Consider the following 24,390-nt stretch of genomic DNA (forward strand, 5'->3'; position numbering starts at 1 on the left):
AAAAAAAAAAATTGTGAAAGCACCTGTTAATTTTGATATAATGATTTTCACAATGCCTGTTTTCTACCACAGGACTGGTTGAGCAAGTTTGGCTATCTCCCTCCCCCTGATCCTGTGAATGGACAGCTACAGACTAAAGAGGCTTTGACGAGAGCCATCAAAGCCATGCAGAGGTTCGGAGGCCTGAAAGAAACTGGAGTGCTAGGTTTGTATGTTTTATTTTCATAATAAAACTCTGGTCCACACTGTCCTTGGTTTTTGTCTGGTAGATAACCACCAGTGTAAATCAGATTGGTTTGTCGTCTCATGTTCATCTTTCTTTCTGCAGCTGGTCTACAGGATGAGAAAAGCATTCAAATAGCTGCATTCTGCCATGTATATGGGTCTGTATTTATGCATGTTTGTGTGTCTCCCTGCAGACCAGGCAACCTTGGGCTTAATGAAGACCCCTCGTTGCTCGCTGCCAGATGTGTCAGAGCTGGACACATCGGCAGGCAGACGAAAGCGAGCTCTAGCTCCTCAGAATAAATGGAACAAGAGGCATCTTTCCTGGAGGTACATTCATTTTTGTGACTGAGACTGTTTGAGTGATTCCTGTCAGACAGCTATACTGTACATGTCAGAGATGCATTCCATATATTTGACATCTATGCATTCTTGACTTAAAGCCTCAGTGGTAGTTAGAGCTGATGGAAAGAGACAGAATTAGTGATGCAATGAAATTTTGTGAGCAAACTAGGATGAAAATGGCATTCTGTGGCAATTTTGGCTTAGGATTTTTTAGAGACTGGAATGTTGATGCATGTTTTGACTTCATAACAGAAAATATTTTTTTGCCAGAAAATTAGAAATTCATCTGATTTATATTGGAAATTTGTAGAAAATATTGTCTTATATTCTGACTTTATAGCTTGATAATATATAAATATTTTTTAAGATATTTTCAAGAAAATGAATGGTTATATTCTGATTTTATCACTAGACAATTTTGTGTTGTTTTCTAATATATATTTAGAAAATACTGGCTTATATTGTGGTTGTACAGAGAGTTATATTCAGATTTTATAACTAGAAAATGTTAAGTTTGGGTTTTTCAGCTACAAAATATTACCTTATAGATAAAAACTATGAGGTTATATTTTGACTTTATAGTTAGAACATATTGGGTTATATTTTGAAATTACAGCTAGAAAATATAGACTTGTGCTCTGATATTATGGATAAACAATATTGGGTTATGTTCTAAATAATATTCAGATTTTATTACTAGACAATATTGTGTAGTTTCTTATTTCTTAGAAAATATTTTATATACAAATTTTATAGCTTGAAAATATTGGTAGGTATTGTGTTTTTAACAAGGAAATATTCGTTTACAGTATATTCTGAGAAAGTTATTGGATCATATTTTGATTGATATTCTGATATTATATATAGAAAATTCAGAATTATACTGGGTTACGTTCTTATCTCATAGGATGATATGTTCTGATGTTATCAGATGTATAGAGCATTGAGGATGAGTGTCGGAAAGCCCTCAACACAGACTGTTCCAATTTCCATCACTGAAACTTTCCAAAATGCAAGTGGTTTCTGTCTGTTTTGATGACAGATTGACAGTGTGTCTTTTCTTAAATCGTGTGTGTGTGTGTGTGTGTGTGTGTGTGTGTGTGTGTGTGTGTAATATGGGGCTTTGTCTACAGACAGTAGTCTTGGGTTTCATACCAAGTTCTTCTCTGTTCCTCATTACAGAATCCCACAGTGATCTCACATTCTCTGTGTTGTCAATCACACAGGCTTACGCTCATCCCGCTCACTCTACCTATAGAGTGAAATAAACCCCTGCTACTACCCATTGTGTTCCGATTGGTAAAACATCAAAGTTTAGGTATGTTTGTGACTTGTAGGTAGATTTATTTCATGCCTGGGAAAGTAGGTCTCTGTGGACGTTGTCCGTCCTTGGAAATATATTGCATTGCGATCAGTATAGCAGTTCGACTGAGGAACATGACTTTATTAATTCATTCCAGATCATCTAGATATGTTTCCCCATTTATTGGAGATGTTTCAGTCCTCATCTGAATGGCTTCATCAGTTGTAGGATGGTAGATGAAATAGCTTGATGAGTGCTGTTTTCATTCCCGAGCTCCTATTAAAACAAAACCCGGGTGGTAAAATCAAAGTGCTTCACTTGTTTTTCAGCCATAATAATAAATAAAATCAATATTTTTGGTCCAGATTCCCAAAAGAGATGCATTTTAAGTATAATTATATAATTTAGTCAAAATCTTGGAACTACCTCAGCATATAAATGGCCTTAAAGCTTATAAACATTACCTAAGCAGCACAACTTTTTTATTTTTACCTCAACACACACTGCAGTATAATAACACCCACAAATCTTAATGGGAGTTGCTTCTATGGGGTTTAATTGGTAAATGCTGTGTGAACTAGAGTTAAATTGCCATGCCAGAATTGAAAGAACTTTTAAAGTGTTATTTTTGTCCTTCAAATGGTACATAGCCATCGGCTTGTTAAACAATTGTTTTGTCTTTTTGATGTATATTCCTGGTTATTTTTCATGGTTTGCATTTTTGAAATCATCAGAAAGGTGACTCCAAGCAATCTGTGGGTCTTCAATCATGACAATGTTCTCTGTGATGAAGTTAAGTTCACTTGTTGCTCCAAACCCAAATGAGATCGAGATTTTCAGTGAATGATAACTTAAATTTTGGTCTATCAACAGGAAGATAAATGTATGCTTTTATTGAATAAATAAGAAATCATTCGTGTAGCTTAAACAGTAGCACATGGCGCTAGCGACACCAAGTTAATGGCTTTGATTCCCCAAAAATGTGTGAACTTTCAAAACGTATACTTTAAAAGCAATTTAAGTCAAAAAAAGCCTACCAAATGCATACATTTAAATTAATGCTTAATTCTCTATAGTCGCTTAACTTCTTTTATGTTCCACAACAGAAAGAAATCTTGAAAAGCTGAGAAACAGTTTTGTGGAAACTTTTAAAGGCAGAGACATTCCCATCATCCTAGAGCTGATAAACCCATTCAGATGAGTTGTGAACATCTTCAACACATACATCCAGATGGTCGGGAATAAATTGCTCAAGACATCTGACCTCACAGACATGCGGCTTAATAACCGTTTGGCTTTCTGACTCAGCAGGGTCATTCGAGAGTTTAACCAGCGGCCATTACTTCAAAACGAAACATGCATGACATCCCCTAAAATTTCTCAACAAAATGTAGCAATGCTTTACGTACGAACAAATATACATAACTCATTAAATATCAATCATGGGTGCATTTCAATCTTTTAGCGAATGAAAGTGTGATGTATTACACAACACTCTCACGCTGGCCTTTGATGATATTTGTATGTTATTTATGTGACTCATAATGCACATCATTTACTTTGTGCTCAGAGAAACAGATGGCAATAGAAGTCATTGTAATATTTAGCTTGGCATTTATAATCTCATTTTTGACCTATTGACAAATATTGCAGTTCTCAGCACTTTCACTGTTTGAGAAGCAGCGGCATTATGTAGGCCTGTTTTCTAAATGTTGAAATTAAATGCATTTGAATGGTCATACACATATTGCCATTTAATAACCAATATATATGCTTCCCCACATTCGTCACTCTGTCGCCCTCAGCTTTTGGATTATTTTTGTGTGACCTTCATTTTTGCTTGAACCTTCCTTTTCTGTGTTGATGAGTTTGGGCAGACCCCGCCATGTGACCTCCACAGAGCTGCCCTTTGCTGGCTGGTGTGAAATGACTCCTATAACTGAGCTGGGAGAGCTCTATCAGTTCTTGTACAATTCATGTCAGGAGCTTTGCACCCTGGTTCAGTTGTAGCGACAGAGGTGTGCCAGTACACCCGCCGAGAGGCCGGTCACTGTAATAAAGCCTGTAATGGCTTGTTTTAGGAGCAGTGATAAAAAGCCTGTCCAAGACAATTGAAAAGGGGCGTAAGGAATAAGAAAGACAGACAGGATAGGAGAAAGACAATGATGGATTCTGAGTAATTATTGCACTGCGCCATCATACAGGTTTGTGAGGAGAGATCTTTTAAAATAGGCTTGGGCAAGAGAAGAATCGATAAGAGAGCAAAAAGTACTGACAGTATAAAACAATGAGCTTTGATCAGCACAGGCTGTCAGGTTTTTATACACATCCAGATTCTTAAGGGAAGCAATTGTTTCCACGGTTTTATTTCAGAAAATATCTAAACATACTCAAATATTAATTTACTTACAGAAAAAAAAGTGGAAGTTAATAATAGAACTTCTTGTTCTTGTTTTTTCCTTGCGTGAACATACTTACATGCTTAATATTTATATTTTTGACAAATTGTTAATTGTAATTGTAAATTGAAATCAGATTATATTCTGATATTACAGGTGATGAAATGTTCATATTTTGGTTTTGGGACTCCCCAACAACAGGTTGATAAGCATGCCAAGTTAAAAAACATAGTCATTTTCTAATATGCATTTAGTTTTACCTTATTTGCTTAACCACTCCCAAATGATTCGCTCAATGATTTTTTTTCAAACCCATCCTTTGCATGATACTAATCTGCGGTGATTGGTTCGATTGGTCATTTCATCATGACTCATTTAAATGATTCAGAATTGACTCTTTCTTTTGAGAGATAATAACTTTATATAGAGCGCACTTTGAGATTTAAAACATTGCAGGATGTTTTAATTCACTTAGAGCTGTGTTACAAACTGCATAAAAGGTCATTTTCAAAAACCCAAAAATAGTAGGGGCACTTTAATTTGGAGTACATAAAATAGTGTGTGTGTTTGTGTGTGTGTGTGTGTGTGTGTGTGTGTGTGTGTGTGTGTGTGTGCACGCACATGTGTATACACTTTTTAACTGAATTATCTGAATAAATTAGGATGTTTAAATGTTTTTTTCTGTAACACAAAATTATTAGGGTCTTTGAAATATTTTGCTCACCTCAATGTTGTCTAGTAACAAAAAAGGGAATCTGAAAATTAATTTTCATGCCTTTTCTCCATAAAGCAACAGTTTATAATGACTGAATCATTAAGCTGAATTTGAGAATCAAATCAATTCATGAATCACTCTTTTGAACAGGCTCAATCAGAATCATTCAGACTAAATGATTCAGACTAAATTGTCCATGAAGTGGAGTTCAGCTCACAGACTCCATTCACAGGGGTTCTTGAGTTACTAGTTCAGTAAAGTGAAAGTTTGTCAGTGAATAATGACTCATTTTTTTTCTCTTACTCTCAGAAAGCTTTAGAAAACTTGGAATAAGGTGTACAAGTCTTTTTTATTACTTTTTTTTTTTTTTTTGTCATTATAAATTTGGACTTTGAGATTATTTAAAATACCTCATCTTTATTCCAAAGAAGAAAGTCATATGAATTTTGAGTGACATGAGGATGAGTAAAAGCTGACAGAATTTTTATTTCTGGGTGAACTATCCCCTTAAGGGTTTGATTTTTTTTTTTTTTTTTTTAAGTTTCTTTGGACAAAGTATTACTCTTGTTCTATTTTTCAGACAGTTTACTAGTCTAGACAGTTGGATGGCCTCTCAGTGGACACTGATGGATAAATGATTGATCAGCCTGTAAGAACGCCGGCTCAGAGATCCAACAGTCTACATATGTATTCAGCACGCACTGACCATCAGTCACAAACCGAGACGGCCTCTCATCATGACTCCATCATTCCACATTAGACCCTCACCATTCTCTAGGGCCACTGCCTGCTCGTTAACAATCTCATTAATTACCCAAATGGATTAGGAGTGATTGCTTTGAAGACAATATGTTTTTTTGTGCTGTGTGTCTCTGGGGTTGATTTCCCAGGCTGATTAGTAGGGAGCAGAGTGAAATGGCTTTATGATAAGCATCTCTTTTCTCACCACCCTCCATTACTCCCATTGCATTTCTGTCGATCAAACCCCTTGACGCTCCTAATCCTTTCCGTGCCGGCTGAAAATGGGAACATTTCTCACAATTGCTCAATATGCTCAGGGCAATACCCAATGAGAGTGTGAACGAGCTGTTGTGTGATTTCAGTATCATGGGTATCTATGATATGCTAGCCCAGATGCCTCCACACAATAAGGGCGGAGGTTGTAAATCATTATGCTGTAGTTTAGCCAGATAATCCCACCCATGTCCAAAGGACTCAAATGAAGATAATCCATCAGGGTTGGATTTCTTGTTATCCCTCATGGCACGTGTCTGTGTGATTGGAGAGAGTAACTAAAAACCATAGCACTGAATAGGCTGAGGGGATCTTTAAAGGGATAGTGCACCATAAAGTCGAAATACTGTTATCATTTATTTATCCATTCAAAAACCTGTATGAATGACTTCCTTGTGTGAAAAACAAAAGGAGAAATTCTTTTTCAGTTAAAACACCTGCACACACCATATTTGCTGAATGAAATCCAATACAGTGGTGATTTGAAAAATAAGGTTTTGCTCTAGTGTATCACACTTTTTTCTCAAAATATGTTCATTTTATAGCTTTTTGGCCTTTGATAACCATTTGTAAGGTGAAGAAATCTTGCAATTTACTTTGAACACCTGAAAACTGCCTCAAATACATGTTTTAGGGCTGCCCTTGACTAAAAAAAAATTCTGGTCAACTAGTAGTCGTTCATCTGAAGCATTAGTTGACTAATCGCACGTTTATTAATAAACAATTTAACTCATAATAATGAGGTTTTATTTGCCTACTTAGCCTAATAAGTTTTTAAATGAATGCATAAAGCTGGCAGAAGTAATGTTTACGAATGTGTCAGGGAAAAACAGCAAGGAGGTTGCATTAACATTTCGATAATTAAAAAAAAAAAGTTATATTGATATTTATTTATATTTTTGAACTCATTAAATCATCAAATTAAGTCTGCTTTTTTATTTTATTTATTTCGCAAATCATCAGAATTGTTTTTTCTGAGATGCTGGACTGTGTAATAAATGGAGAACGAAACTTTCAAGCTTCAAAACAGATTAAAATTGGTTCAATATGATTCAAACACTATATTCCAAGTCTGATCTCGTATGATTGCTTTGTGTAAGAAACAGATTCATATTGTTGATTCATGGTGGACCAGTTAGTTCACTGAAGAAAAACTGACTCAAAGGAATGATTAACTCATGAATTGGACATTGCAAATTTAAAACAAAAAGGATAGAAAAAAAAATATTCTCTGATAAGTTGGATATAAAGGTCTTCATTGAATGACAAACTAAATTCTTGTCTGTTTCATCATTTTACAGAGACTAATTTGAGGAATCATTCCTTTAAAACACCCACCCAGCAGTGTCACTGTCAGTGCCTAGGTGTAAGTGTGGAGGATTGATTTGATGTGTGATTAACACCATACAGTAAATGTTCTGTCTGTACCACTGATCTGCAGGAGTCAGACCCACTGTGAGAATTACCACAGAATAGAGGAAATGAGTTCTTTTGAACTTGTTCCCCCTGATTTCTATTTGTAATTTTCTCTCTTTTCATCCCTTTCCCCTCTTGTCTGTCTAATCAGTCTTGTATCAACAAGGTGGAGAACATTTGGCCGTTTACATGCTGCTGGGATGGCCAATCTTCCCTGAGGCACTTTGCCTTGCTTTCAGGTTAGCTGCCGTTACTAGTGCCTGTATAATAACCAAACGACATGAAGAAAAACACTACCTTGATTATTCTCCAATTTATGCTGGCCATCTACTGAAACCCTGCCAAGGGGACATTATGGCGAAAATAGATGGAAAATTGAACTAGATATTCATACCTCCTTCCATAGCTCTGAACTTATTGCATGTAAACCTGTTCTAACAGGACATTTCAGGGAAACAGAATGGATTGCATAAGAAAAACAAAAATAAATGCACTAATGAACTAATTGGAAAAAAAATAGCAGGAACCCCAGAAAAGTCTACTATTCTAAATTTATTTACCTATATATATATATATATATATATATATATATATATATATATATATATATATATATATATATAATATATATATATATATATATATATATATATATATATAGGTAAATACATTTAGTATACTTTTCTGGGATTCCTGCTATATATATAACTAAACAAAAAAGTGTATTTCTCCCCACAAAATTATATTAATATGTACTTTCTTTCTTACTGTTTACTTAATAATAATAATAAGAAGAAGAAGAAGAAGAAGAAGAAAATATTTTTTAAAAATCTATATTTATTAATTACAAAATTATATATATATATATATATATATATATATATATATATAATTATATTATAAGTTAATTTGCATGCATGTCTCTCTCTTTTTTTTATGCATTTTCTTTATTGTATATTTTTCCAAAAATTATTTTTTCACCAAAAAAACCTACTAATACTACTACTACAACTAATAATAATATATTACATTTAAAATACTTATTTTTTTGGCACATATTCTTTGCAACACTTTATCTAGACTCTGATTATCTTAGGCTAGGCTACGCCATGAACCTAAGCAACGCTTTTTTACCTTTCAAACATTAGATTTGTATTCTTTGCTGTGTGAGAAATGCTTAGGATGTTTACTGCATGTCTGGCAGAAGTCAAGCAAAAGAGCAGTGGGGTGAGATGAATTAATGTACAAACCGTGTAGCACATCACACAGTGAATGTTAGTACACAAAGAGGTCACTTAGCTCATTCTAAATGCAGCTGGGGGCAGTGCTGACCTTGGCACGGCATTACTGTGCATCTCCAATCTTTCCTTTGAACCAACCCACTGTAAACTTATCACAATGTACTGCAATAGAACTTGACTAAATCTACATGCTGACCTTGAGCAACCGGTGCGAATATGCTACCAGCACCCAAAGTGCCCTAAAAGAGTCAATGTTCTGCAAATGGAATGGAATGCCTGAACCCAGTGCTTGTGCAGAAAGGATAAGTGTACTTTGTGCAGAGGGCACACTTTTTAGTGGGCACTTACAGAGCCAGCACTCTGAAATTAATTTCTCATCGATCTTCCTCGGTACCCTCTGAAAAAGGGCTCAAATTGCCCTTGGAGGAAGTGATTACCATGATTGTGGGGAGTATAGTGGACCTCCAATTCACCCGAATTACCTCGAGTAAAAGAGAATAGAGAGAAAGAAGATGTTTTGTAACTCCTAAATGCATTACCATGGAACTAACCCTGAGTTTGAAAGAGCCCCGAGATGGTCTTTCAGAACCGTTTTTGACAGCCTGCTGCACGTCTTGTCCTATTTATACGTTCAAAGCAATGCTGAATTCATCTTCTAGCACTGTCGCTGGTTTCACAAAGGGATTCTTGTCTATTTCAAGCCACTGTTTCAAACATGAACTCATGTTTCTGCTTTCACAGGGTAAGGACGTTTCCAAAGGAGTCAGCTTTGCTGGGCCGGGACATGGTGCGGGCGCTTATGTACTATGCCCTGAAAGTGTGGAGTGACATCGCTCCTCTAAACTTCCACGAGGTGGCGGGGAATGAGGCAGACATTCAGATTGATTTCACCAAAGCGGATCACAACGACGGATACCCTTTCGACGGACCCGGGGGCACAGTAGCCCACGCATTCTTTCCTGGAGAACGGTTCACAGCGGGAGACACGCACTTTGATGATGATGAAGCCTGGACCTTCAGATCGCCAGGTAAGACAGCATGAGGTATATGAAGGAGAGGAAATTGTTCGCTGTATTCATCCAAGGAGCCCTGTATCTTTTTCAATAATTTAAATGTATTTATCATTTATTATTATTATTCATCGGTCAAAAGTGTAAATGTGTAAATGAGACTTTTTTCAGGTTTTATGCTTGAAATGAACATGTTTGCCCGAGAGGCTGCACTAACCACAAGGTTGATAATTAGCATGGGTGCAGGTGGGGTTCCTTTTTCCCCATCCTGCCCAGTCAGTGGACCCTGATGGAGTTGGTTCAAACGACCCTTTGCATCCCTACTCTGCTCTCTTGTGGCTATGAGCCATATGCTCATGGACAGCCGTAGCGTCTGCCCCAATTAGGCCCCCATCAGATGAGCATCTGTTTGCTCCGTTCCTTGGCAGGTGCAGATCTAATATTAAGGATTGAATGAAGAGAAAGAAACGAGAGAAAGAGAAATGGGGAGGGAAAGTCCTACTTAAAAATCACAAAGCCTTTCACCACCCACTTGTACTGTCTGGACATACACGGCTGAGTGCCGGACCCCCTCCTCCATCTCTCACTCCTCCTGAAGACAAGCCCTCCACCTCTTTGTGTGTGATCAGCTGAACCTACACCATAACACGGTCACTGTCCATCTAATGACCACCTGCACCTGCTCCTCCCATATGGTCATCAGTTATTCTCGTCATTACCAGCCATTATTCATCATGGGCCGTTGTAATAAGCCCAAGATTTCAGCCCAAAATGTCCTAATTTACCGTGTTATTTTTGGCTTTCCATCTACCCTCCAAGTCTATCCAGCAAGACTATCCTATTTTGTTTTTATAATTTTTTTTTTTTTGGACTGTTTACATATCAGATCCCACATTTTGTTGTAGCCTCATGCTAAATTGCCTTAAATTGTTTTATTTTATTTTTATAATCATAGCTTTAGAATGTACAGGCCATTTTCATCAGCGTCATTTTGTCCATTCTTAAAGAAAATCTTTTGCCCCTTCAAAGTGACGAAACACGGAGTAATACTAAAATAAAGAGCTGGATGTATTGTTTCGAAGGTGAGGAAGAACTTGTTATTAAGCGGTAGGCAGAATGTGAAACTGGGTTTAGTAGTTTACAGCATGGTGCTGCCAGAGGGTGTGAATAATTAATGTGATCCTGATAGAACACACACACAGCCTCCTGCTGCGAACGGAACTTCCAAACGCGTCTGTAGACGACAGGTAAAAACTTACACTGTGATTTCAGTTTTATTATTGACTTTTAGTGCTATTTGTTTCAAAAGAAACACATAATGATGATTTTTTTTTAATCATTATGTAACAGTAAGATTTACATTTTTACATTAAAATGCATTATTTTTAAGATGCAAATCCTTAAATTCGTCAAGAATATACATTTTTAATGCTCAGATGATTGAACTCCATAAAAAAGGCAAGCTTTATCATGCAAACGTGCTTCTCTCTCCCTCCAACTTCGTTTGGAGAACTGTAAGCATATTGTTTTTGACATAACAAGAATTTTCTCTTTGAGGGAACAGCGGAAAGAGAAAGTTCTGCTGTGTACAGTATAATTAACTCTTAATGGAGATTAGACAGACTCCGAACTACTCTGTTTGAGATTGCGGCTATCCTTGTACTTGTTGCACAGCAGCAGCAGAGGCATCCCATCTTCCCATGGATCATGTGTCGAGTGGAATCACAGGAGTGTCTCTGTTTTTGTGACAGCAGGCAGATTTCTTTTATTAATTATGCCTTCATTGGCTGTTCACTAATGCAGACTGATTGTTGTGGCCAAAACAAAAGGCTCATTAAGCAGGTGGTTTTTGATCAACTTTTCGCAATTTGACCCAAGCCTGTAATGCACTATTGTATTTAATGTTTATGCGCGTGACCACGTTTTTTTGTGTGTATGACAAAATGAGGCAGAAGACCCTGGTCCATTATCGTCCATTTTAGCAAGCCGCCAGTCATTAGCGGTGTCTACTGTTGATTTCCTTTCTGCAAACACACTGCAAGAGAGAGAGAGAGAGCTTTTTACCTTCAGAAGAAGGTTATTTTAAGAAATCTTCAACTTCCTGCCTATATGCTTCACTGACTTTAACAGATTAGTTCAATCAAAAATAAAAATAAAAACATTTAATTGTTTACTCACCCTCATGTCCTTCAAACCTAATAGGAATTTCTCTTTCTGTAAAAATCAAAAGGAGAAATTTTGATGAATTAGATTGGCTATTCTTTTACATGCAGTTGCAATAAACGTGAACTCAAAGTTCACAAAAGCACAATAATATATGATAAAAGTAGCTCATTTAACACTTCTGCTTTATTTCAAATCGTTTGAATCCATATGACCACATAATTGAGTCAGTTTAAGGGTGCTTTCACATCTCTAGTTCATTTCATTTGGTCCCAACCAAGGGCAAACAATTATACATTGTAGCATTTTTCAGCTTTTTTGGTTCCTTTTCACACCACACTGATTGCTTTGGTCCGAACCAGTTGAAACTAACCAAAATGCAGTTACATGACAACATCTACATCACTCATTGGCCACGACGTATTTCCTAAACTGCTTTTCGATTGGTCAGAATTTACGTGCTGGAAAATTCCAACATAATAGGAAAAGCCAGCAACATGACTGCGCGGGCTGGTTTCGTCCCTGGCCAAAATCTATTACATTGTTTGTATACACCACAATATGCAAAAAATTTATTTCTATAATGAAGGGCAGATGTGGCTTAAAAACAACGTTCTAATGCACTGCAAACGGCGAGCTTGAATCGCTTGTAACTTCAAGCGGAGGCGTGCATTAATTCTTCTTAACTCTGACATGCTCATGGTCATCTGACCAAATTTCTATGAGGCTCCGCACCTCCTCACCACTACAAATTTGTCCACGATCTGCCATGCTAAAGTGCAAACTGTCAAAAAACACTTCCTCATCCCATAATGCACAACACAGCTAACTACGGCAGCTGGTTTAGTCCAAAAATGTAGTCAGTACTTTTTGCAGTTGGGTCTGTTCGAGGTCGGATCACATTCTCACCACAAACTAACCACTCCAGAGTTCGTTTGAAAGCGTACCAAGACCACCTCTTCAAGAAGGTCTCGGTACGCTTGTTTGGTCCGCTTTTGGTGCGGTTATTTGTTATTTGGTAGAAGTTATTTGAACTCAGAAACTTAACTCATTAGTTAATCATTCAGTCTTCACTGAAAAGATCTGCCTGAAAATAATGATTCAGTCTCAGTGATTTATAATTAAGAGTTGTGAAGAAGCGAATCGAAAAAGTTGTTTCTGATACAAAGGTGTCGTATCGTTTTGGAAGATTCGAAATATTCATGTCTGTGGTGCATTTATTGTGCGGCGTTTTGAAACTTAAAAAGCCACCGCAATTTATTGCAAAAATAGCAACCAGTACAAAACAAGAAAGAAACTTCTGAGGGGTTTAGAAGGACATAAGGGTGAGCAGTTGATGACAGATTTTCCATTTTTGGGTTAACTATTCCATTAAAGCTATTCTGATCTGATAATCCTTAACACATGTATTTGTTTACTGAACAGAAGGTACTTTAATACCATAACCTTCACCCAAACAAGCTTCTGAAATCCAGGGCCAAACTGTTAACACGCACAGGCTAAATTTCAGTCTTAAAATAGTTTACACTCATTTATTTCAGTCATCTGTGACAGACACCTTTAGCTTGTTGCTGTAGGATGCCATGTACCAGATGTTTCCAGTGCGTAAGGTCTTAATCAGATTGCTTCACATCCATCTGTCATCCTCCGCATCTCCTCCTTTGGAACCCGATCTGCACAAAGTTTGTCTGGATAAATCGCTAGCTTGTGCTAAACAAATCAGCCTCTAGCAATCAGATACAGCAGTTGCTAACCAGACACAGGGTAAAAGTCATCAGTCACGAGTCTTTCTTTAATGTATGTTGGCTTAAAGGGACAGTGCAGCCAAAAATAAAATGTCTGACATTTATTACTCACCCTCATGTCCTTCTAAACAGATGAGTTCTTTTAAAAGAATGGTTCACCCAAAAATAAACATATGTTCACCCACAGGCTATCCAAGATGTAGATTTGTTTTTTCATCATGACAGAGTTTGAGAAATTTAGCATTACATCACTTGCTCACCAATGGATCCTCTTCAGTGAATGGGTGCCGTCAGAATGAGAGTCCAAACAGTTGATTAATACATTGCAATAATCAACACAGGATCCACCCAACTCCAGGCCATCAATTAACATCTTGTGAAGTTAAAAAGCTGTGTTTGTAAGAAACAAATACGTCATACGGCATTTCAACTTTAAAGTACGAGTCCATAAATCATAACGTCCTTTACCTGTTGTCTTCTCACCTCAAAATCCACTGACATATTTATTTGGAACTGTTTTGGAATGTACTTGCCCGATGCCTTACTTGTGCATATTTCTCTCCTGATTCAGATTTTTAATGGATATTTTGGATAAAGGACTTATATTTTAGCCGTTTTGCTTCATAAAAGATGTACTGTAGTTGTGTGGATTATTTGTGGCTTATTGTTATATTATTTCTTTAAACTCTCATTCTGACGGCACCCATTCACTGCAGAGGATCCATTCGTGAGCAAGTGATTCAATGCTAAATTCCTCCAAATCTGTTCTGATGAAGAAACAAACTCATCTGCAGTACATCTTGGATAGCCTGGGGATGGTGATTACATTTTAAGCAATTTTTCCCTTTTTTTAAGATGCACATTAAGAATGAAAATCATATAGGATTAAAATGACATGAGGGTGAGTATAGGCAGAATGTTCATTTTCATCTGTACTGTTCCTTTAAAAGACACCAAATTTGAGATTATGACTGCATTGTGCTGCAGAAAACTTGAGTGACTTTCCTCATCGAGTGAAAATCCGTCAGGTCCCGGCCTCTTTTGTTCTGCATAATCTAAAAAAGTGCATTATGCTAATGTAAGAAGCAGGAAACCCACATGAGGGAGCCGAGTCTCTGTTAGTGATACACAGCTCCTTTTGAGTCGTAATCTTAATGAGCAAGTCACCGATTTAATCCTCGGTTTTGCTCAAAGGAGCTTGACTAGCCGTTTTCTGCTTTTACAGACCTGAAGCGTTAGGTTAACTGTCACACGTTTTCCAATTTTCACAGTTTGTAGAGCACAAAGTTCTATTCTGTCTGTCTGTAGATCTCTTCCTGTCTGTTTGTCTCTCTCTCTATTCCTCCAAATCCAATGACACTTTCCTAACTCTGGCTGCGTTTTTGTTGCCATGGGGGCCATTTAACAGAAAGCTGTGAATGTTTTTTATGGCTGGCTGCATCGAACGGATCTCTCTGTGTACTAAAGCGAGATAATGAAAAAGGTGAGTAACGTTTAATGACGCAGACCCCCCTGTCAATCACCATCTCATTGTGTTGAGAAATGATAATGTGGGTGGACATCCTGAACTATTCCCAGTTTAATCACTGTGATTTCCTGGATATAATTACACCGGATGTCTTCATCCTTATGAAACAAGCTGTTTGATGTTCAAAAGGACAGAAATACCACAAAAGAGAATAGTTTTCAGTTTCAGTTGTTTCATTTAGATTACATGGAGAGCAAATCTTCTCCGATTGTTCTCCTTGCGTGTTTCTTAATGATGCCTCAAACTGTGCTCATATTTGCCCAGTCAGGAATCTCATCAAATTCTTCAAAAATTCTGCACCAAAATTTGTGTGATTTGCTAACCACATGGTTTAAATATATATAATGATAGCCACATGGTAAATAATAAATATATGTGACTCTGGAACACATAAATAGTCTTACGTCGCTGGGGTATATTGGAAACAATAGCCAAAAATACATTGTATGGGTCAAAGTGATCGATTTTTCTTTCATGCCAAAGATCATATGGATATTAAGAAAAGTTAAGCAAAATAGAGTTCTGAAATTATTTCTATAGAACAATTATAGAGAACTGTTAAATGTGTGAATCAAAAGTGAAATGTAAAACTATAGTCATCAATAAAATAATTTGTTATTTATTTCATGATTTAAATAATCTAAAAATTCTAATGTATTATTTGTCTAATTAAAATAAAATATAAAAATCATATTTATTTTTAAAATGTATTTTTATTTTATATATTTTCACCATTTCTTTTTGTACAACTCTTTGGTGGTCTTTGGAAATGCATTTTTAATTTATTAGGGCTCAAGCCCAAAGGGCGAGAGGCCTATTGTTTTCCTTAGGATTATTTTTTATTATTATTATTATTATTATTATTATTATTATTATTATTATTATTTTTTTCCAACGTCTCGGAGGCTTTTGGGGCCCTTAACATGCTTAAAAAGTCTTGAAAATTGGCACACAGATTGGAACCTGCGGCCATTAGGGCCGGGCAGAGACTGATACACGGGCGTGGCACAGGGGCTCTACAGCGCCCCCTGGAATATGGAGGGCCATATATCATACATTCTTGCTCGTAGACGTATGAAACTCGGTACACATATAAATCTCATCAATCCAAACAACTTTTGTATTGCATATCATAGGCTCCGCCCAACAGGAAGTTGGCTATTTAGGGTTTAGTATTCAAATTTTTCGTCAAAGTTGTTGGGGCTTTTGGGGTCCTTAATATACTCAAAAACTCTTGAAAATTTGCGCACACTTTGGAATCTGTGGCCTTTAGGAGCCTGCAGAAGCTGGGACCCGGGCGTGGCACAGTGGCTCTACGGCGCCCCCTGGAACACAGTCAGAAATGTTGATGTATTGCTCACACATACTTGCACATATTCATATGAAACTCAGTACACATATAGATCTCATCGTGCCGAACAACTTTCGTATTGCATGTCATAGGCTCCACCCAACAGGAAGTCAGCTATTTAGAGTTATGTAAAAAGCGCATGCTCTGGAATTTGAAATACTTGTCATAGGTTTTTTTCTCGATTGCCGCCAAACTCGGTCAACATGATCTCAAGACACTGGGGATGAAAAATTGCGAGGGGATTTTTGATATCTCGAACGGTTTGCTCGTGGCGAGGCGTTGAAATTATGGCGAGAAATGAGAAACAGGAAGTGTCTAATACCATCCACATACATTTCCTGATTTTAATCAAACTTTATCAGATTATTCGTTGTATGATGTCGATCGCATATATGTGACTATTAGGAGTCAAAGTTATAGCGCCACCAACTGGCAGAAGGAAGTGTGTCATTTTCAAAATGATTTGAATTCAGCATCTTATTATTACTCGATTTGCTTCAAACTTCATCAGAATAATGTTAAAACACAGCCGATATAAATCTGCAAGGGGGATATTGATATCTAAAAAATTGTTGCCGTGGCAACATGTCAAACTGGAATACTTCTCAGGTGATTTTGAGGCAAATAACATACTTAGAATTTCACAAAACTCTGAACACACATCAGTATTTCTGATAGGAATTTAAATTGTGAATGGATTTTGGATAGCTTGAATGGTTTTGCCGTGGTGATTTTTTAAATGACCTTACAAAGGGAATCATTATTGTATTTTTAAATTGCAGCTTCCAAACACGTCAAATAATTTTTTCATACAGATGAAAAAGTCATTCTGAGGAAATATGCATAGTTTCACGACTTTACAACACTGTATGGATAACAGAAAATTAAAAAACTGTCAGACATCTCATCTCACTCTGTCCCTCTGTTTGAGTATATGTGCTTAGACTTCCATTGTCTGAGAGAAATTGCGCCCCTACAGGTTCAATTCCCGGACTTTTACTTTCACTTTTAAATCGGTTAAAAATACAAACAAATACTTAGATTTAATTCACACTGACAAGCTAAACCAACATATCTGATTATTACCGGTTCAGGGCTCATGGATAAATTATTTCTGGCCAGAGATACGTGAGAAATAGGAGAGATGAATCACCGCTGTGACCACGAGCGTCTGGAGTAAAGAGCTCAGAAAAAACGAATTTATTCCTGTTTTAAAGCTTTTAAAAATAAATTATTACAGCGATATCACACAATCAACCAATTAGAACACACCAAGAGCTAAATTCAGATGTTTTTGAACTGTTTGTGTGAAAATGAATTATTTGCGGCTGCCTCCGATCAGCGCGTACAGTGTCGAGCTCAAAACAAACGAATCTATTCTCGTTTAAGAGCTTTTTTTTAAATAAAATATTACCACAAATGCACACAATAAACCCATTGTAACACTACAAGAGCTAAATGCAGGTGTTTGTGACCTGTTTAAGTGTGCAAGACTATTTGAAAGCGCGACTGGCAGAATAACATATCTCTCGAGCTGCAGGTTTCTGTCTTTCGTCGTACGAACGAACACATAACGGACAAGATTATTTCAAAACACATAATAGCTTGGCGAATATAAACGAAAACAGCCACGTGAACATAAACTGGATCTACTGGATTTGAATATTAAAGTGACCACATTTACCACTTGCTTCTGTCTTCAATTTTAATCTATATAAAAAAGGAAACTCATTCGACTTGGCTGCTTTTTTAATGTGTGCGTATTTATTTATTTACCTTTTTATACATTTTGTATAATTTCATAGTTTGTGTATTACAATTATGAAAACAAAAATAAATTTAGCCACTCACATAGAAATAGCTTAGGCCTTAACCTTTTTCTGTCAGTTTTAGGGATTTTTAAAAATCCTAAAAAAAAACTTATTTGTGCTGCAAATAATAATTTCAAACTCATTTGATACTGACCTATGACATCCTGTGACATTATATTTATTTGAATTTACATAATCTCATAGATGTAACAGTAAATCTGTTCAGCTCACAGATCAAGACTAAGCTGTAATGCAAGCAGAACTTTCACAAATGCTTATGAGTCATTTAAGGATTTGATAACACTGTAAAATAATGTCTAATTTGTTAACATTAGCAAATTCATTGATAACACTTTATAATAACTGCACTCATTAGTAAATAGTCAGTTCATGCTTTATAAAGCCTTGTCCCAATATTAATAGTCAGTAGTAAGCAGTTTATAAATACAGCTATAAATAGCTTGTCCTTGGTTTATAAGCACATTTATTAAAAAGGAGAGTAAAGGGTCAGTTATCTTCCTATGAAAAATAAAAGATAAAAATAAACAAACAACAACACAGATTGATACAGAACTCAGAAATTTTATTGTGGATTTATGATAAAATCAGCCTGTAAATGAATTCATACTCCTCCTCATACTACTCCATACTCCTTTTTCAACATGATGCCAATATACTGAGATGTTAAATTGTGAATGGGTTTAGGATAGCTTAAATGGTGTTGCCATAGAGATTTATTAAAGTAACATAAAAAATACAATAGTTATTTTACTATATCTTTAAAATTTTTCATTCTAACTCTTCATAATTTTTTATATAAGTAGAAGTCCTCATTTGAAGGAAGCACAGTAAGTTTCATAGCTTTATCATTTTCAAGAGCCAGCATAAAATTAAAACTATCATAACTTATAAATCAAGCTTGCAATTCTTAGTACCAATAATGGCCACCATAGGGAGCTATAGGATTACTTTTAAATAATTATTGGAGAAACGAGTATGATTTAAATAATTTATAGAAATCTTTCAAATAAAATAATATGTATTTTAGGAATTTTACTGATAAAATGACCCTCACTTAATTAGAATAACAAGCTGAAGTATTGTGAACTGTATATTAAGAATAATTCTTAATAGGCTTTATGGACAGATACGTTTTAAGTGACTCTTGTAGGTTCAGCACCACATCCTCTTTTACCACTGTTTAAAGAATTAATCTTACAGAACAGGTTGAATGAATTTTGGATAGCTTGAATGGTTTTGTCGTGGTGATTTTTTGAAATAATAGTAAAAAAGGAACCAGTAAAAAAAAGTGCAGCTTCTAAACACTTCAAAAAAATGTACACATAGAAGACAAGTCATTCTGAGGAAATATGCATAGTTTCATGACTATACAACATTATATGGATGACAGAAAATTAAAAAACATACATCTGATGTCACTCTGTCCCTCTGTCACTGTGTGTGTGTGTTTGTGTGTGTTTTAAGTGTATTAGGTGTGAAACTATCAGTGAGCATTTAGTCTCCAGCGCCAACATTTTACAGAACTGCCACTTTCCTGGAGTCTCCAGAATTACAATGTGTCAGGTTCTGAGAGATCTAAGATTCCAAAAAAATATTTAATTAGAATACCATGAACTATTCTGAAATACTATATATTAAGACTTTATATATAGGCTTAATGAACAGATTAGACTGACTCGTGAAGGAACAGCACCACCTCCTCTTGTTTGATGGTTTGAGGAATATATCTTCAAGAATCCGGGAATAAGATTTAAGAGCTCTTTTTTATTCCATCTCCTTTCCTGAAAGTCTGTCTTGCAGAATTGACTAAAAATTAATCTTCACATTAATTCCTAATTCTTTTGCAATTCTTTTGTCAGTTCTTCTTGACCTGCTTTTCTCTTCCAGCTTTCCTGGACTATTGTATAGCACTCATAAATGATTAAATAAAAAAAAAATGGTAGTTATTAAGATTGATATGGTTTGGAATTGGTAAAATGTGCTTGGAAAAAAATCACAATAAAACAATGTTTTAATGTTTAAGTTTGGAATATTAACTGACATGAATGAATGCTATATAAATATTGTTCATGTTAACATAATGTTTATAAATGAAATCTTATTGTAAAGTGTTACTAAAGTTATATATATATATATATATATATATATATATATATATATATATATATATATATATATATATATATATATATTGTTCTGTGAATGTGATTTTAAAGTCTAGATGATTCGGATTAACCCTTTAACTGCCATATCAAGTTCAAGTTCAAGTTCAAGTTCAATTTATTTGTATAGCGCATTTACAACAGCCTCCTGGCTGACCAAAGTGCTTTAACATAAGAGCAAGAATATTACACATAAGCCTCTTTCACACAGTAATACCAGTAAAGTTCCGTAAAATTACCAGAACGACTTTACAGGTAAATTCAAAAATGCGCTGTTCACACAGTCAACGACATTCCGTCTTTTTTCCAGAAAAGCACCATTCACACATCCATTCCAAAATACCGGTAAATTCTGTGACGTAATTAATCTCTAAACAGCTGCGCTTGTATTTTTAAACACGGAGGGTAATACGTGTTCAGTATTTCTGTTTATGGTTTAAATTTTTTTTTAAATGTATTATTCATGTAACTGCTTTTGTTACAGAGACATCGTAATAGATGACTGTTTTGAATAATTATACTCCCCATTAATAAAACACCCGATGCTGTCTGGAGCTGACCAATTTAGTGAAAATCGGATTGAAAGGATTAATAGCACAATGAAGTTGCGATTGTAAATTGCAGTCTGTAAGACGCACTTTGCAGAAAAGGTGCATTCACAAATGTAGCCTGATCCAAATTCATATCAAATAGTCTATCAGCGCAGATAAACATGTTGTGCGTATAAATTGAGTTCAAAATATGTCCCAAAGCACCGGAAAAATTACCATGAATGTGACAGAGGGAAATAGTAAAAATATATTTGAATTATTTACTAATAGACTAGTGTTTTCTGAGTCTGTGCCCCAAGGATGAAGTTGCCTCATTAGATGCGCCTCCTAAACGGATTATGATTGTATTTAGATTTTTTGTTGTTTGTTTTTATTATTTCGTTAAGTAGTAATTAAAAGCTTTCTATAGATATATTTATCATGTCTGTGAGGCATGTATTCGCTGTGTTTCGGTATTTTGTAAGCTCTCCTGTTCAAGATGAGACGGCAGAAAGCATGTTTGTTTGTTTTTTATTTTATATTTCTTTATTTTATATTTCTTTGTTATATCATGATCGCGCTGGCACCTATGTCCCAAAAAAGCGTGCTTTATCTTGCGTTCTCCGCACAAAATATACATATAGCGCGCATCTGGGTTCAACGTTAAAACATCGTTATGCTTGAACTGTTTTATATCTGTAGATTTTATTTTAGACAATTCGTGATGATTTGAGAAGGCTAAACATATAGGCTATGTAAACTCTCTCTCTGTGCTGGCCGCTTTAAAAAAAAAAAACTTAGCCTATATGCCTGTTTAACGATCAAAAACTGCTCCAAACAGTAGTATGAGTTGTTTTGGGAGAATTGGAAAAAAAGACGTGCTGAACATCCTCAAGTGAGTTGCGGGGCAAACCGAAAGTTGAAGCCGAATGTCAAGCACTCTTCTTCACTGCTCCGACTTCTCGTTTGTGCCCTATCTGTTTTTCCCTATGTAAAAACTAAAATTAAAATTAAGTTGTAAAATTAAGTTGTAAAACTTAAAGTTATTGTTTTTATTATTTATTGTGTTCGGCATGGTGGGCAGCGTGTGATTTCATGCCGTGCCGCGGGTTGAGATCCACGTAGAGCTAGGCCTACAAGATTTGTGGAGTAGCAGAACCCCCAAATAGACGGACAAAAGTCATAATGGGAACAAGAAATACTCCCAATACTACTTCGTTTGTGATGGTCGTTTATTTTTTAGATATTAAGACACAATGTTTTCAGTTTATTGATGACCTGACTTTGTCGGCGACAGTTAACAGTTATTTTATCATATGTTACTGCATCACTAACAGTTTCTCTCAGATGACGACAAATTAGGCTACTTCATCCTACCGGATAATAGGAAGCGCCTTAATTTCACTGTCGCTTCAGTTGGATGGATGACATTTATTTTATTTTCTTAAACATTGGGTGAATGCTTGATGATTGGAAGACGTCTTACGTCACCGCGTTCTGAACTCTTACGTGCTCCTACCGGTAATTTTCCTTCTGCGTTCACACACAGCAGAATTCCGAATTTACTGGTAATGTTACAACTTCTCATACCGTTAAATTTCCTGAACGAATTTACCGGTATTTTTTAAAAGATCCTGTTCACACATGACCTCTTTATGGAAATTTACCAGTAATTTTCCGGAAACGTCTGTATGTGTGAAAGGGCTTATACATAAAAATAGACCAGACAAAAAATTTAAAACCACCCATTTCAAAATGTAGCATAACACAGTAGTCAGTACACTAAGGAAAATAAAAAAGTTTTTAGCAAAGATTTAAAAATAGACAAGGAAGGGGCCAGTCTGATCTCTAAAGGCAGGGTATTCCAGAGTCGTGGCCCAGACACTGCAAATGCACACTCCCCTCTACGCTCCCCTCTATCCTTTAAAACCTCACTGCCAGAGGGATATTGTGAATGCATGTGCCCGCTGGGCACAGTTTACCTGATGCCACCGGGGTGGTGATGGCATTGGTGGCTTGAGCCCGCCATCGCTGCTTGCAGCTATATTTTATTTTATTATTTGAAATTTACTTTGCATCATTTACGGATTTTTTTTTTTTTTGTATTTTTTTGTATTTATTATTATTTTTATTATTTATTATTGTTATTCTCTGAACATTTTCACAAACCTTATGTAGAACTCACTTGGTGTCTGGGTTTCTGTGGACCCCAGTTTGAAAACCTTTCATCAAGGCAATACTTTCTTCCTCTGCTTTGTTATTATGTAGAAAAATAACATTTCTTCTTTCTTCTGTCTTTTCTCATCAGATTCTCATGGAATGGATCTTTTCGCAGTGGCGGTGCATGAATTTGGCCACGCCATAGGACTCGCACACACCTCTGCCATTGAGTCCATCATGCGCCCTTACTATCAGGGGCCAGTGGGCGACCCGCTCAAGTACAACCTCCCGTACGAAGACAAGATTCGCGTCTGGCAGCTTTACGGTAAGAACGTCCACCCCTTGGTCACGTCTGGCTTCTTTCTTACTTCCTGTACCTCCTTACTCTCCATCAGTTAGCTGGAAACAGGTACCGTGGCAGACTGTGTGAGCTGAGCTCTTCAATCAAACACGGACGCCCTGCTATCACTGTTTGAATCTCAGATGCCTTGGCATTGTTGGAGAATCGGAAAGTGACAAGTAGCAACAACTCGAAGGCACAGTCTCTGCGAGACATACAGACAGATAGATGCTGTAATCTGTCAACAGTAAACACACAAGGATGACACTAAGAATGAGCCTGCCGATAGTGCCGTTACATGCACTGTCTGCGTCGTCTTATTGCCATATTCACTAAAAGAACTAGAATCATGTGCCACAGATACAACTGCACTATTCTGAGTGCTTGGATATAATAATATATAATATTATATTAGAATACAATGAGTATTATATTCATTATATTCAGACATTATTAGTATTATCTTCATTTATTAATGTGCTAAACAGTTATTTTAGTATAACTGATATACTATATATATATATATATATATATATATATATATATATATATATATATATATATATATATATATATATATATTCAAATACAAATAAATATTATATTATATTCAGAAATATTATATTATCATTATAGACTGGGAAAAAAAGTTCATTGTGGAATGTGAAAAAAAAAATTGGAACCTTAAACTGCAAAAACACATTGCATTACACCAAATAATGTTCTTTTTAGCAATGTCATATGACCCTATAAATGTATAATAACACTGTAACAAGGACCTCTTGTGCTTACTTGCACATTCTGACTGGCATGTAGAATTGGTTTAGCAGTTCCTCCGTCCCTACCCACTCACACTACCTTGTTTTTAGCTGAAGTGCTCATTGTAATTTGCAGTGATTGGCACTGCATGC

The 24,390-nt window shown here is 36.0% G+C and overlaps 1 protein-coding gene across 1 annotated transcript in view; it reads left to right on the top strand.

Moving 5' to 3' along the window:
* LOC113038783 (matrix metalloproteinase-17) overlaps positions 1 to 24,390 on the top strand; it is a 69,648-nt gene that overhangs the window by 33,767 nt on the left and 11,491 nt on the right. Inside the window, exons 2-5 of the mRNA XM_026196433.1 lie at positions 73 to 205; positions 420 to 555; positions 9,400 to 9,686; positions 23,288 to 23,464. Of these exons, the coding sequence (XP_026052218.1) occupies positions 73 to 205; positions 420 to 555; positions 9,400 to 9,686; positions 23,288 to 23,464 (733 nt within the window). The remainder of the gene's footprint in view (positions 1 to 72; positions 206 to 419; positions 556 to 9,399; positions 9,687 to 23,287; positions 23,465 to 24,390) is intronic.

This window comes from Carassius auratus, chromosome 21, assembly GCF_003368295.1.
Source record: "Carassius auratus strain Wakin chromosome 21, ASM336829v1, whole genome shotgun sequence".
Classification (NCBI taxonomy): domain Eukaryota; kingdom Metazoa; phylum Chordata; class Actinopteri; order Cypriniformes; family Cyprinidae; genus Carassius; species Carassius auratus.